Genomic DNA, 14,640 nt, shown 5'->3' on the forward strand with positions numbered 1-14,640 from the left:
GTTATATAGGTAGTAATTAATAAGATATTTATCTTGATTCTTATATTTTCTTCCTTTTAAAATATGATTATGGCATGATGATTCTGGATTATTTGGAAGTGAGAACTAAAATTTATTTACAGTGTAGTAATTTTTTGGAGGGGTTGCAAGACAGGGTTTCTCTGTATTGTTTTGGAGACTGTCATGGAACTTGCTCTGTAGACCAGGTTGGCCTCTAACTCACAGAGATCTGCCTGCCTCTGCCTCCTGAGTGCTGGGATTAAAGACATGTGCCACTACTGCCTGGCTCTGTGTAGTAATCATTTTACTCTTCAAAAAGTTTTTAATGTACCAGACAGTGGTAGCACATGCCTTTAATCCCAGCACTCAGGAGGCAGAGGCAGGTGGATCTCTGTGAGTTCAAGGCCACCCTGTCTGCAAAGCAAGTTCCAGGAGAGCCAAGGGTACACAGAATTGTCTCAAAAAAAAAAAAAAAAAAAAAAAAAAAAACCACTTTTAATGCCTTATGTTAATCTACTGGTGTCCTTTCCAGGCTAAGAATTTTGACTTTGCAGTAGTTTTTCCATGCAAAAATAAGAGTAAGAACTACCCCCCCCCCCATACTGGAGTTTGCAGAAGAGTGGCAGAGTTTACAAAGGAGGAGACATTTAGAAACTGAATTTCCAAGACTTGACATTATTTTTTAGGGGGAAATTTCCCCTTAAAAAGAATAATTTTCACAGTGCATACCAGTCAAGGGAGTCCAGCCTTCTGACATTGTGACTTGATGTCTACACATGTGTTAGGCAATATTCATAACTATGCAAAGGTTGGACGAGCCTGAATAGCTCTTCTGAAGCCAACAGAAAGTTTTCCAACTTCCTTCATTTACTCATTTTTATTCTGTATAGTGATGGTTGCAAGTAGAAGCCAAATTTTCTAGAGCATCTCTATCTCCCTCTTGTCTTTCCCTCCCCCATTTCCTCCTCTACCACCTCCCTCTCCCCCTTATTTCCCCCTCCCTCTCCCTCCTATCTCCCCCTCCTTCCAATCTCCCCCTCCCTCATATCACCCTCTTCCTCTCTGTGTTGTCCTATTACAGCTGGGGAAAATTCTTCGAAGCCCTTTCATGAAGTTCGTGGCGCACGCTGCCTCCTTCATCATCTTTCTGGGTCTGCTTGTGTTCAATGCCTCAGACAGATTTGAGGGTATCACCACACTGCCAAACATCACTGTTATTGACTATCCCAAGCAGATCTTCAGGGTGAAGACCACCCAGTTCACGTGGACGGAAATGCTAATTATGGTCTGGGTTCTTGGTAAGCCTTTTAAGTTCCCTAATTTCTGTTTTAAAAACATAGTTACTGAAATGATTGCCATTTTGTTCTAAAACTGTTATGCTATATATGATGAGGGCATCACCATTAAACATCAGCTAAATTAGAAAATAACTGAATGATTCAATAGTGGACAATGCAGAAAGGTATATGGTGACACCAAATTGCTAACATAGGCGTAAGTATTTAATTGAAAAACTTGTGACTAAAGAAGCTTTGATATACATTTGTTTTGTTTCAGGGATTTTGGGAGTGTTCCCACTTTTAGGATGTTTGTTATTTAACTTCTGATAACTCATTTGGAGTAGCTGTGTTAAAAGGAAAATTTGTAGTGTGAGGGGGAAAAAAATTTCTGCTCCATCCCAGGAAATGGAACACCCTGTGCATTGATTTCTCTCCCAGAGTGGTTCTGTGTTCTGCCCCCACCTGTATGCTCTTGTTCTGAGTGAGGAGGCCAGTTCTTAACTCAGTTACCTCATGGCCTCAACCAGCTGTGGTCCTCAGGTGCACACACTCTACCATGGCTATTAATGTAACCCAACGCATCTGTAAATGACATATCATTTTACCAAAAGGTGTCCGATCCATGTGTACATAGTCAGGATAATTTGTTAAACTGAATGCTTCATTTTTTTTTTTTTTTACTCAAATGAGTTTCTTCTAGAATTGGATCCTTTCTGGCCTCCCCTGTAGGCAGGGAGTTACAGGAGGGTGGGCTCCTGGGTAACAGGGCACAGTTCTTGTTAAATGTCTGCAGTGCATTTTCCATTTCCAGCCTTACTTGTACCTCTACATTGCTGTGATCTTTGATTTCCTAGACTCCCTTCTCGCTGCTCCTCCAAAACCTCATGGAACAAAGCCCTGGACTGGCACTTCCCTTTGCTTCTTTCCTGTCCCCCATTCTGTGTCATCTGTACACGTATGAGCAGCGATCCTGGTGTCATGTGTATTTCTTTAAACTCTGACATGCTGGAGTCTATCAGCCCCTGAGCAGAAGCTTCCTTTCAGCTACAAACAGGGCCTCACAGCGTCCTTCCACACAGAAGGTGCTGGAGTTTCACCTTTCCTGGTTGTGGACAGAGTATTGGCTCAGCCTCTGGTTTCTTGTGCAGGGATGATGTGGTCTGAGTGCAAGGAGCTCTGGCTGGAAGGCCCTCGGGAGTACATCGTGCAGCTGTGGAACGTGCTTGATTTCGGCATGCTCTCCATCTTCATTGCTGCGTTCACGGCCCGGTTCCTAGCCTTCCTGCAGGCAACCAAAGCACAGCAGTATGTGGACAACCACGTACAAGAGAGTGACCTGAGTGAAGTCACACTCCCACCTGAGGTTCAGTATTTCACCTATGGTGAGTTGTTAGCTGCAGGGTCTCTTTGCATTTCAGGAAGGGCATTTTGGAAAGAAATGGCTGGAGGGACAGCTCAGCCCTTAAAATAGGCTCACAACCCAAAAGTCATGGTAGCTCTCCTGTCTGAGTTGGGGATATTCTAAGATGCCAGAAACCATGATAGAATCAATCCATACATATACTGTGTCCTCTCTCACGTGTAAATACATGCTTGTGATAAAGCTTAGTTTATAAATTAGAGCCCATGATTGATTGGTAATTAATAAAACACAAAGATTATAATAGTCTACTATAATAAAATTGCCAGCATCACTACTTCTGAGTTCTAGGATTATGATTAAGATAAAAGCTTCTACACCTACTGTGTAGAGACTGTCAGTCTGATAAGCTCCACTGCTACTCAGGCACTAAGGAAGGGGCAGACAGCCTATACACTGTGGATCACTGGACAGAGGATGAAGGATAGGAAGGATGGAGCAGGTGGAGACTGGACCATTATGATGCTTAGAAGGCTGGACAGTTTAAAACATATACATTCTTTGCTTCTGGGATTTGCTGTTTGATATTTTCAGACTACAGTTGATCATCAATCACTGAAATTATGGAATGCCAAACCTCAGATTAATAGGTAGCCACTGTATGCTTTGCATGAGAAATATGTAGAGTGTTTGTGGGCAGTAGGGAGAGCATGAGCTCCAGAATCTGGGAATCTAGATGCTCAGGGATGTAGAATAAGATGAATGGAATCCGACAGAGGCAGGATGCAGAAGCTAAAGTCCATACATATGACAAGGTTGGATGTGGAAACAGTAGACACTGTCTGGGCCAGGGCAAGGGCATCCAAGTGGAAGAGACTTATGGCTTCTTTGCTGGCACAAGCCAGCATTACGGAGCTATAACTGGTGAATTTGCATTATAGTTGTGTTTTAGCCAGGCCTGCAATCCCAGCTACACAGGAGGCTAAGACAGAAAGGCCATAAGCCCAAAACCTGCCAGGCTACATTGATCAAGGTCAGTTAGGGCAACTTAGTGAGAGCCTGCATGTGAATAAAAATAAACCAACAAACAAACAAATAAATAAATAAAGGCACAGGGATATTGCATAGTCCTAGAGTGCTTGCCTCACCCAATTACCATAATAAATTAATTAAGATAGAATAAATTATTACCTGGCACTCATTTTACAGGTAAGAAAGCCTAAAACACAGAATTTAGAAGTGTTGTGGTTTTTTGGGAGGAAGACTCTGTATGACTAGGACTCAATGTCGTGAAGAGTACAGACACTTTAACATTTTAAGGAAGTCTCCAAAGTATGCAATATTGCAGTACCTGCAATTTAAACATTATCTATTGACATCAACAAGCAAGAGTCTTAATGAACTAAGAACACTGGTTATTCTGTTTCTGTGCCTTTTAAGGCCATCTTGGTGTCTTCATAATAGGGTTTCATCCACTGAAATAAAAATGTTGTTTCTAGTTTAACATTAAAAAATAATGCCTGGACAGTTAATTAAATTGCCAGTAGTTTCAGCTGAAGCAAGAACCACTTGTCATTATAATAGATCTGTTTGCAGTATTTGCTTTGCATAGTTACGAATAAATTAAAAACTCCATTTTTAAAATCCCTCTCTCCCCCTCTTCTAGCTAGAGATAAATGGCTCCCTTCTGACCCTCAGATCATATCTGAAGGCCTCTATGCCATAGCTGTGGTTCTAAGCTTCTCCAGGATTGCATACATCCTCCCTGCAAACGAGAGCTTCGGGCCCTTGCAGATCTCCCTTGGAAGGACTGTGAAGGACATATTCAAGTTCATGGTTCTGTTCATTATGGTGTTTCTGGCTTTCATGATTGGCATGTTCATCCTTTATTCTTACTACCTTGGGGCCAAAGTCAATCCTGCTTTTACCACGTAAGTAAGACATCATCCTAAAAAGATGTAAAAAAGAAATTCCAGCAGGTCCAGCAAGTGAAGAATTGATCAGGATTTGGAAAAATACCAGACCAGAGGGGCCATTTTAAGGAAACTGGATGGCAAATGTCTAATAGTGGATGTCTCTCTTTTTTTATAGACACTAAATTTAGCTTCATCATTTTGAGGTCTATTACATTTTCAGCTTCTGTGTTAATGTGTTCATCAGTAGTGAGTACAGGGACTAGAGGAAGCAGAAAGACAGCTCCTCTAAAAAGAGTTCCACCTCCTGCCCTGAAGAGTCACCTCCTCTCTGAAGCCTTTCTTGATTAGCCTCCATAGTCACTGTCACTGTAAGGTCCCCCACCATGGAGCTACCTAGACTGTTAGATTCTCTCTGTCACCCATAGGCATTTGGTTGTCTTGGGGATGGGTCCCTCCCTGTGTGTTCAGCCCTTGTAAGCAAAGCAGGAATATCATAAACTCTCTCCAGCTCCCCTTTGTTCCGCATAGTGCCAGCTACACAGTAAGTTCCCCGTAGATACCGCACAGCATCGTGTCCTTTGTAATAAATAACAAAACAAAAGAATCCTGTGACTCCATTAGTGAATAGACAGGACCTGGACCATTCCCTGTGTCCCCTGCCTCACAATAGTTCATATGATAGATTACATTTTTCTTTTCTCTTTTGAATGGAGGCCTGGCAACATATTATAGTGGAAGGAATATCGGCTGGGAAGTCTGGCAGGCCAGGATTTTAACACAGTTCTGCTATTTTCTAACTGTGCCCTTTGTTTAAATTACTGAACATGTCTTGGTGTCCTTTTCCTCATTTTTAAAAGAAGCATGATAGATTTTTAAATAAGGTCGTTGTGAGGATTTCGTAAGGCTGGTTATATAAAGCCCCTTGCCCACAGTAGGAGCTCAGAACTGCAGTGTCCGCTCCATCCCATCGTCCCTCTTTCCCCATACAAGCCCAACCCACAGATACTGCAAGGAGCCCAGGCAGGGAAGTTTGTAAAGGAGCAAGAGGAAGGGGCAGGGTTGTGCCATGACAGGTTTAACAAATTCAGAAACTGAGGCTAAAGAGTGCAGCCTCTTGCCTCCGCATGCTGCAACTTCACACTCTAAAGTTTTGTGTCAGGGGAAACTTTCTATTGGAACAGAATTCTTTATTCTCAGCCTCTATCCCCAGGGACTAGCAACATTTCTAGAACATACAAGATTGTTAAGCAATCGTAGGTGAGTGGTTAAATGAATAAGTAAGTAAACAAGTATTTAAAACTGCATGTTTATAGGCTTCATTATTATTTAAAAATCTGTTAAAATATTTTGAGTACTGGTTTCATAAATGATTTTCTGGGGTGAGGGGTAAGAGTTTTCCACCTGTGCTCCACAATGAACTTGACCTGTGGAACTGTTTTAAGGAGTCTTTATTCATTGCACAGATCTGAAGATCATGTGGCAAAACAAGCTCAATGCAGTGGATAAAAGTCATGTGAGGGATGAAATTTGGAGCTCAGTCTGGCCAGGGCTTGCACACTACCTGTGCTAGAAGGACTGGGGGTACTCTCATTCGGTTGTCTCCCTCCTCTTCCAACTGCGCAGTATTTTTGTGGAGGAAGTGCAGCTGGCTTTCAGAATCCGTAACCCGTGTGCAACCAACTATGGGTCAAATGATTATTTTAAGGAACTGCATCTGTATTGAGCTTGCACATTCTTTTCCTGACATTATTCCCTAAACACTATAGTATAACAATTAGTTGCATAGCTTCGCATTATGTTTGCTATTGTAAGTGACCAAGAGATGGCTTAAATAATACCAGAAATGGCACAGTGGTAACCTGGAAGTACAATACCATTTATTTGGAGTTCCCATGCACATCCTCAGAGATGCTGATACCCATGAGGGCCTCAGGAACCAACTCCCCACAAATGACAAGGGGTGACTGCAGGTTCTTGTGCTAAAAAACAAACAGGAGGGTGTTTACAGTGGAAAGCCTCTCCTTCATACTCTGACCCTCAATCCATAAGTTGCCTTTCATTCTTGGAAGCCATGGTTTCTTTGAATACTTTCAGATATTTCTTTTCCCCAAAAAGAAGAATGTAAGCATTTATATAGCCCTCTCTTTTGTATTTAGATGACTAAGCAGTTCGCTCACACTTGCCACATTTTTTTCACTTGATACATCTTTGCTGTTGTTTATATTATGAATGTATGAAGATAAACCTGCCCCGTTATCCCCAGTGGGCACAGCATCCCACCATCGGGATGTACCAAAGCTCTTTAGTATGTTCTCTGGGTATTGAGTTTGTTTTTATTCTAGGCGCAAATTACTTCATTGCAAGTCATGGTGAGTTGCACATCCTCTTTTGAAGTGGATATTTAGTTTTAATTTGATTTAAATTTGATTTAAACTTCCAAACCACTTCCAAAATCAGTCTCTTAACTTCCATCCTTCCAGAAGGAAAGCGTGGGTGTTTTGACGTCACTTAATCTTCCTCCTGTTGAGTGAAGCTGAGCATTGATACCACCTCCTGCAAATCTCAGGGGATACTTGCTACTGAGTACAGTAACAATGTGGACATGGTAGCATGTGCCTGGAAACCTACCACTTAGAAGTTGGATGGAGGATGATCAGTTCAAGGCCAGCCTGGGCCACATAGTGAAATACTGTCTCAAAAAAATTGAAAAATAAAATATCATAACATTATCTTAAAATGTTTTATTAGAAACAATTATTAAGGAGCTAGAGAGATGACTCAGCAGTTAAGAGCTCTGGTTGCTCTTGCAGAGGACCTGGGTTCAAGTCCCAGCATCCACATACTTCATAACTCCAGTTCCAGGGTATCTGACGCCCTCTTCTGGCCTCTACAGGCACTGCATGCATGTGGTGCATACACATACATGTAAACAAACACCAGTACACATGAAGTAAATAGTAATAATTTTTCTTTTAAAGTAACTGTTAGGAGTTTATGATGACAGTATTTTACAATAATATTTTACATCTGTGTAGCATCAGATACTAACATTTTGATTTTTACTTTTTAACGCTAAAAACTATTCACTACTTTGTTTAATTTTTCAACAGTGTGGAAGAAAGTTTCAAGACTTTGTTTTGGTCCATATTTGGACTGTCCGAAGTGACTTCTGTTGTCCTCAAATATGACCACAAATTCATAGAGAATATTGGATATGTTCTTTATGGAATATACAATGTAACTATGGTAGTTGTTTTACTCAACATGCTAATTGCTATGATAAATAGCTCATACCAAGAAATTGAGGTAAGTGTTTCCCACCCCCTGTGTCTCAAAAGCTTTAAGACTATTGACTGGAAATATTGCCTATAGGGGGATTATTACTCCTAAGCCACCCAGCACTGCTCCTGGTGGAGGATACGGCAGTTGAGGTGACTCTTTAGACAAAATGTTCAGTCCCTGGAAACTACTCTGCATTGGAATTTGGACGTGTTGGTTCCATAGCCTTCTTCATGGTTTTGCACTTTTTAAATGTCTCCCTCTTTTGGATTTAGTGTCTTTGCTTAGACATGTGTTACCTCCACCGAACAGCTATGCTAATCTGGTTTTTTGAAGACAGAGTCTCACTCTATAGCCAGGCTTCCCAGGACCTCACTATGTTACCAAGACCTCAAACTCATGATGTCCTGTCTGCTTCATGTTCCCAGGTGCTGGAATTACAGGTGTGCAGCACCACAGTTAGCGTCTAAGCACATTTCGGTAATGGCTGTTCCTTATATAGTGTCCTCAACACAGGGGGCTGGCGTATTAGTAATTTTTCTTGTTGCTGTGGCAAATGCAAATTAAGGAAGGAAGAGTTTGGTTTGGGCTGACAGACAGTACATCGAGGTGGGGGAAAGCAAGAGCTTCAGGCAGCTGGTCACACTGCAGTCTCAGCTGGGACACAGAGAAAGATGAATATTGGTCCTTACCTCATTTTCTCCATTTTATGCAGTCCTGGACCACAACTACCCATATTTATGGTAGGCCATCCTACCTAAATTAACTCACCCTAAAATCTCTCTCACAAGAATGCCCCAGGATTTATCTTTTAAGTGAGCCTAGATCCTGTCACAGTGCCAATCAGGGTTAACCAGTGCAGTAGATCCTACAGAAGCCAAAGGTACAGCACTGTAGATGTCTGAATGTATGGTCGCATCAGTATAGGCTCTGGGGATTAAAGGTGCCCACTTCCTAAACCTGTGACCCTGCTTCATGTTCTTTGTCAATGAGGACGTTTGAGCCAATCACCCTGGGGAACATTAGGAACAAGCAAAGATGGAGACAAGTCCTGGCCTTGGTAGGATTTATGTGACATTTGGTGACATGTAGTACAAACACAAACTTCAGAATGCAATTGATCCAGTGAAGAGTGTTGGCATATGCTTGTTTTCCAGCACTTAGGAGGAAGTGGCAGGGGGTAACCTAAGCTAGAGTGTGAGTTCCAGGCCAGCCTGTGATAGTGTGAAATCCTCAATACAAAACAAATTAAGATGAATAAGGCAAAAATCAATGCAGCCTTTAGAGTAAAGCACACAGCATCTATACCCACCTGGAATAGATGGGCCTGGGAAACGAGGGAGGGAGGCAGAGAATGAGAAACAATGATGAATGTGAAGAAATGGTTGGGATGACAGAGGGAGACAGTGACTAATAGTTTTATCCTTCTTTGACTCTGAATTTTTTTTCTTGCCTTTTTGCTTTACCTTGGAATGAGGAATGGGAATTGCTGGTTACGTTTCAGTAGGTACAGACAGAGATGTGTAGAAGAGAAAGCATTTGAATAGCATATATGTGATTCTATATCATGTACACATGTAGGAATCACATGCAGATAAATGCAATTAATTACTTAATTGTTTAAAACATGATGTAGTTACTGTAAGAACATACATCAGGTCTAGTAAAATTTAGTAACTGTGGGGCTGGAGAGATGTCTTAGAAGTTAAGAGCAAACACTGTTCTTGAAGGGAATGAGAACCAGACTTTAGTTCCCAGGACCCACAGTTGTGAGGTGGCTCACAACTACACAGTTATAACTACAGTCCCCTCTTCTGGCCATCACAGGGATATGTGTACACACACACACACACACACAAGCACATAGAAACACACACACACACACACACACAATAAAATAAATTTTAGAAATTCATTACTACTTTAACAATGAGTTTTGCTCTATGACAGGATGACAGCGATGTAGAATGGAAGTTTGCACGTTCAAAACTTTGGTTATCCTACTTTGATGATGGAAAAACATTACCTCCACCCTTCAGTCTGGTCCCTAGTCCAAAATCCTTTGTTTATTTCATCATGCGGATCACTAACTTTTCCAAATGCAGGAGGAGAAGACTTCAGAAGGATCTGGAGTTGGGCATGGGTAACTCGAAGTCCAGGGTAGGTATTGAGAAGATGCCAAGATCCGAAAACAAATGTTCCATGCCTTTGTCTTTTGATGCTTGTTCATTCATTTCTGTTGAGATCTTACAAGATATTGAAGTTAGCTGTCTATTCCATGGTCTCTCATAGACTAATACTATCTGCAGAGTGTTTCAAATAGTCACTTAGTCTATGCCCTATGTAAAGTGCCATAATATAAACAAGCAAACGAAAAGCTTGTTAAACATGAAAGCAGAAGTTATTGTCCGTCCATGTTCCCGTGCTTCGAAGCAGTCACCCTGAAGTTAAGTAACTCTAACTTCAGGCCTTCCCCTTGGCATATGCATAGTCACTAGCACTATATTTAGAGAGACTGAGCAAAATCATCTTTCCTGTAGTGCCATGTCATAGATACGAGCGTGAGCATATTCCCAAATAGCAATGAATGCTCTTTATAAAGAAGAATAAAGCTTTGAATTGACCCACTGAAGCCATTCATTAACTAGGAAAGTGAGAGTTTCATGGTGACACTTCATCACTAGGAACTTAGTTTCCATATATAGAACTGGGGTAGGAGACACAACATTGCGGGCATATTTAAAATAACAGGGAAGGAAGCAGATGGGAACAAATGAATGAGACTGTTGTTTCTGTCTAAAATTGTGAAAACGGAGCCTGGTGTGGTGCTGCATGCTCATAATCCCAGCACTTGGTAGAGGCAGGAGGATACCGAGTCTGAAGCCAGGTTGAACTATATTGTGATTTTTGAGACCAGTTAGAGTGAGATTCTTTCTCAAAAAAAAAAAAAAAAAAAAAACGATGAAAATGGTCTCCAACTGTAACACTGTAGACACCTAGGGAGCAAACATGGGCCTTCTTGAGCAAAGTTAGAGGCTTTCTCTCTAATGCAACTTAATTCCTTATTTTTTTAAAGGTAGACGTGTGTTTCCAAGAATCTCACTCCTACAGAAAGTGACATTGTGCTTGGAGTGCCTCCTAGCATGCCCTCGGTTTGAACTCCAGCACCTAAAAATAAGCTGAAAAGAAAGTGACTACTCGATACATTTTGTGTGACTAGGATGTGGTCTCTCAGTGCTAGTAGACCCTGCATCAGTGACTGGCTGTCCCTGCCTTGTTCAAATAACATCTCACACACATGTCGAGATGCGGGAACATGTGAGGAAGGGGACGCTGCTGGGTTAAATAAACCTGGGTCTGAGCTCTGGCTCTTAAGACCTATCAGCAAGCCACACAGATAAATTGCTTCAGCTAAAAGAGGAAAAGTCATGGGGCTTCTGAGAGGGTTAAATGGGGTGTCCCCCACTCCAGCTCATCAAACATCCGTGCCCATCCTTGTCAGATTCCACGCTGCTTTGCTGTGTGTTTAAACTTCATGCAGTTGTGTGAAGTGGATATCATTATCCCAGCCAGTTTTATAGCTGAGACACCTGAAGCCATTTGAGTAACTCACCCCTTGCCAGGTCACCTGGCTTGAAGCCAGTACAGAGCATGGGTGGAATCCAGGCTTCCTTCCTTCCTTCTTTCCTTCCTTCCTTCCTTTTTCTTTCTTTCTTTCTTTGACTTTTTTTCTTATTTTACATATCAATCCCAGGTCCCTCTCCCTCCCATCCTCCCATGCCCCCCACCAACCCCCACATCCCCACATCCCATCACCCATCCACTGCCCAGGGAGGGTGAGGCCTTCCAGAAGAGATCTTCAAAGTCAGTCAAGTCATTTGGGGTAGGGCCTTCCTGCCTCTAGGTTAAGGGAGTATCCCTCCATGGGGAATGTGCTCCCAAAGTCCTTTTGTGCACCAGGGATACATCCTGGTTTAATTGTCAGAGGTCCAATAGACTGCCCAGGCCTTCTAACTGAGACCCACATTCAGGGGGTCTGAGACAGTACAATGCTGGTTTCCCAGCTATCAGACTGGGGTCCATGAACTCCCCCTAGTTCAGGTCAGCTGTCTCTGTGGGTTTCTCCAGCCTGGTCTTGACCCCTTTGCTCATCACTCCTCCCTCTCTGCAACTGGAATCCAGGAGTTTGGCAGGAGTGGGCACCCTTTGGCCAGCTCTCCTTGTATGCCTTCAGTGAAGCCTAAGTCTCTACTCCCTTGGTTTTTGGTGCCACCATGTGCATTATGACCGTTTCAAGTCCAAAGTCCATGAATTCTGCTACCTACAGAAAGAAAACTTCAAGGGATGTTCTCTGATGCACAAAACAGTGTAAACCCCACTCTTGAGAGGATTTTTTTTGTAATAATAAAGACTTAAGTAGCTGAACTTCCCTAAAATGACAAAACCTTTATCAAACACTGTCAGTCCTAACAGTAGGCAGAGCCACCCAGGTCATCGAAAGCTGGCTACCCCTCCACCACCACCACCCCTCCCCAGTGAATGAAAAAGGGCTAAGCGTGTACTGCCAGAAAGCCATTCAGTAGCTGATGGAAGCAGAAGCAGACACCCACAGCTAAACACTGAGTTGAACTCCTTTTTATTGTACTGTTCTTTAGAAGGACTTTAAGAAACGATTCCCTGCTGGGTCAGCTAAGCTCTGTCAGCAGGCAGATACTGGCCTCCAGTGGCCGAGAGAAAAGTAGCAGGTCCTAGCAAAAAAGTGAACAAGAGGACTTGTCCAGTCCTGTCACTTCTGCCCTGGCCTGCCATACCTTCCTGAATTGCCACCGTGATGTTCAGGAGGTAGAGAGAATATAATTGTGGGGGGGGGCACTTTTGAATCACCTCCTGTACATGGCAGCTTGCCCTTGAATGATATGATGGCCCTGCTCGTGCCTGTGTGAAGGATGGACAGGGTTAGGCTCAGTGCTAGCATTCTTCTCCTGCCTACTCAAAACTTGAGGTGAGACACAGGGACAGAGAAAGAGACACACACATACAAACACATACAGAGAGAGGATATATGATGATAGATAGATAGGTAGATAGGTGATATAGATGATAGAGAAATAGATATCAGATAGATAGATGATATAGTAGACAGACAGACAAATAGATAATAGGTAGAAAATAAATGACAGAAAAAATAGATGATAGATGGAAGATAATTGATAGATGACAGATAGATGATAGATAGATAGATAGATAGATAGATAGATAGATAGATAGATGAGACAGAGAGCAAAGCCTCATTCTTGAACCCAGTTCTTTCCAAAGGTCTGATCCTTGCTCAGAGTAAGGCAAGATGCTTGGGAAGAAGTATTATTTTAGGTGGTATTGTAGGGCTTCAAAATACTTGTAAGGCTACCCACACCCATGGTAGGTTTCTGTTCAACTTAGGAGAGGAACTTGAGCTCAGCAACCAATCAAGCCACTTCAGGGGCATTGGGGTTCTGGATGGTTGATGCATATCCCCAGGAAAACTTATGCCAGGTATGGGCAAACTTCTAACATACATTCTTAATAAACAGCTCTGTTACACTGTATCTTGCCAGTGCTTTAATGAAGGTACACATGTCTCACACAGATATTTGCCTTTGGAAATATTTAAACCCCCACCCCTCATAAAATCAGCCCACACAAAATGTTCCTCAAACGTGCTGGCTCCAGAAATGCCATCCAAGAGAATCAAATAGACTATATTTCTTATTCCAAATGAATGTATTCTAATTTACTAGGTTAATTGTATTTTTTCCTAGTTAAACCTCTTCACTCAGTCTAACTCGAGAGTTTTTGAATCACACAGTTTTAACAGCATTCTCAATCAGCCAACACGCTATCAGGTAAGCACTCCTTAGCCATTCTCTATCATGTGTGATTCCTTGTGTGTCTCTGTATGTGTGGAATCATACATTCTTCATATATACTGTAAAGCCTTCAGGGACTTTAAAAACTCAACCTCTTTGTTTTGTTTTTTTCTCTTTGTGTTTGTTTTTTGTTTGTTTGTTTTGCTAAAAAAAAAAAGAGGGCTTTTGTTGTTTCTTTAGTTCTTATTTTCTTAAGATCAAAATTCCTTACTTCTTATTTTCTTAAGATTGAAGTTTGAACCGAGGGCCTTGCCCAAGCTACAGTGCTAGTCTTTTTATTTATTTTATTTTATTTTGAGATAGAGTCTCTCTAAGTTTCTTGGCTTAACTTCCAACTTAGTTGCCCAGGAAGGATTTTTCAGTCCCCCTTCCTCAATCTCTCCAGAATCTGAAGTACAGGCCTGTACCACCAGGCTCAGCAAGAAGGATTTCCTTTGCAGTGTTGGCAACGAAGTTTTTTTTTTTTTAAGTTATATTTCTATATTTTATGTGAGTGTGTTTTTTAAGTTATAGTTCTATATGTTGTGTGAGTGTGTATGTGTATGTCTGTGCACCACATAAATGCTTAGTGCCCATGGAGGCCAGAGAGGGCATCGGCTCCCCTGGAACTGGAGTTACAAGTGGTTGTAAACTACCATGTGGGTACTGGGAATCAAACCTTGACCCTCAGCAAAAGCAACCACTAAGCATTTCTATAATTTCCAAAAAAAACAAATATTTGTATGGACTCTGCTCTGGGGAAAGGAGTAGAGGATATAGTATACTAGAATAAGTGATATTCTCAGTATAAGATCTGGTATACCTCACTGACTTTTATTTCCATGAAATCTATTTTGCAAATGATTGCTGAGCTCTATTATTATGTCAGTATAGCTTTACAATATCTTTTGAATGATGAT

General features: G+C 41.8%; 1 protein-coding gene across 2 annotated transcripts in view; it reads left to right on the forward strand.

The window, feature by feature from the left end:
* Positions 1 to 14,640, forward strand: part of Trpc3 (transient receptor potential cation channel subfamily C member 3) — a 64,103-nt gene that overhangs the window by 37,120 nt on the left and 12,343 nt on the right. For both annotated transcript variants that reach the window (XM_051185796.1, XM_051185795.1), the window contains exons 5-10: positions 1,082 to 1,298; positions 2,429 to 2,662; positions 4,307 to 4,571; positions 7,667 to 7,862; positions 9,786 to 9,995; positions 13,634 to 13,717. In XM_051185796.1, coding sequence (XP_051041753.1) covers positions 1,082 to 1,298; positions 2,429 to 2,662; positions 4,307 to 4,571; positions 7,667 to 7,862; positions 9,786 to 9,995; positions 13,634 to 13,717 — 1,206 coding nt within the window. The remainder of the gene's footprint in view (positions 1 to 1,081; positions 1,299 to 2,428; positions 2,663 to 4,306; positions 4,572 to 7,666; positions 7,863 to 9,785; positions 9,996 to 13,633; positions 13,718 to 14,640) is intronic.

Source organism: Phodopus roborovskii, unplaced genomic scaffold, assembly GCF_943737965.1.
Source record: "Phodopus roborovskii unplaced genomic scaffold, PHOROB, whole genome shotgun sequence".
NCBI classification, from domain to species: Eukaryota; Metazoa; Chordata; class Mammalia; order Rodentia; family Cricetidae; genus Phodopus; species Phodopus roborovskii.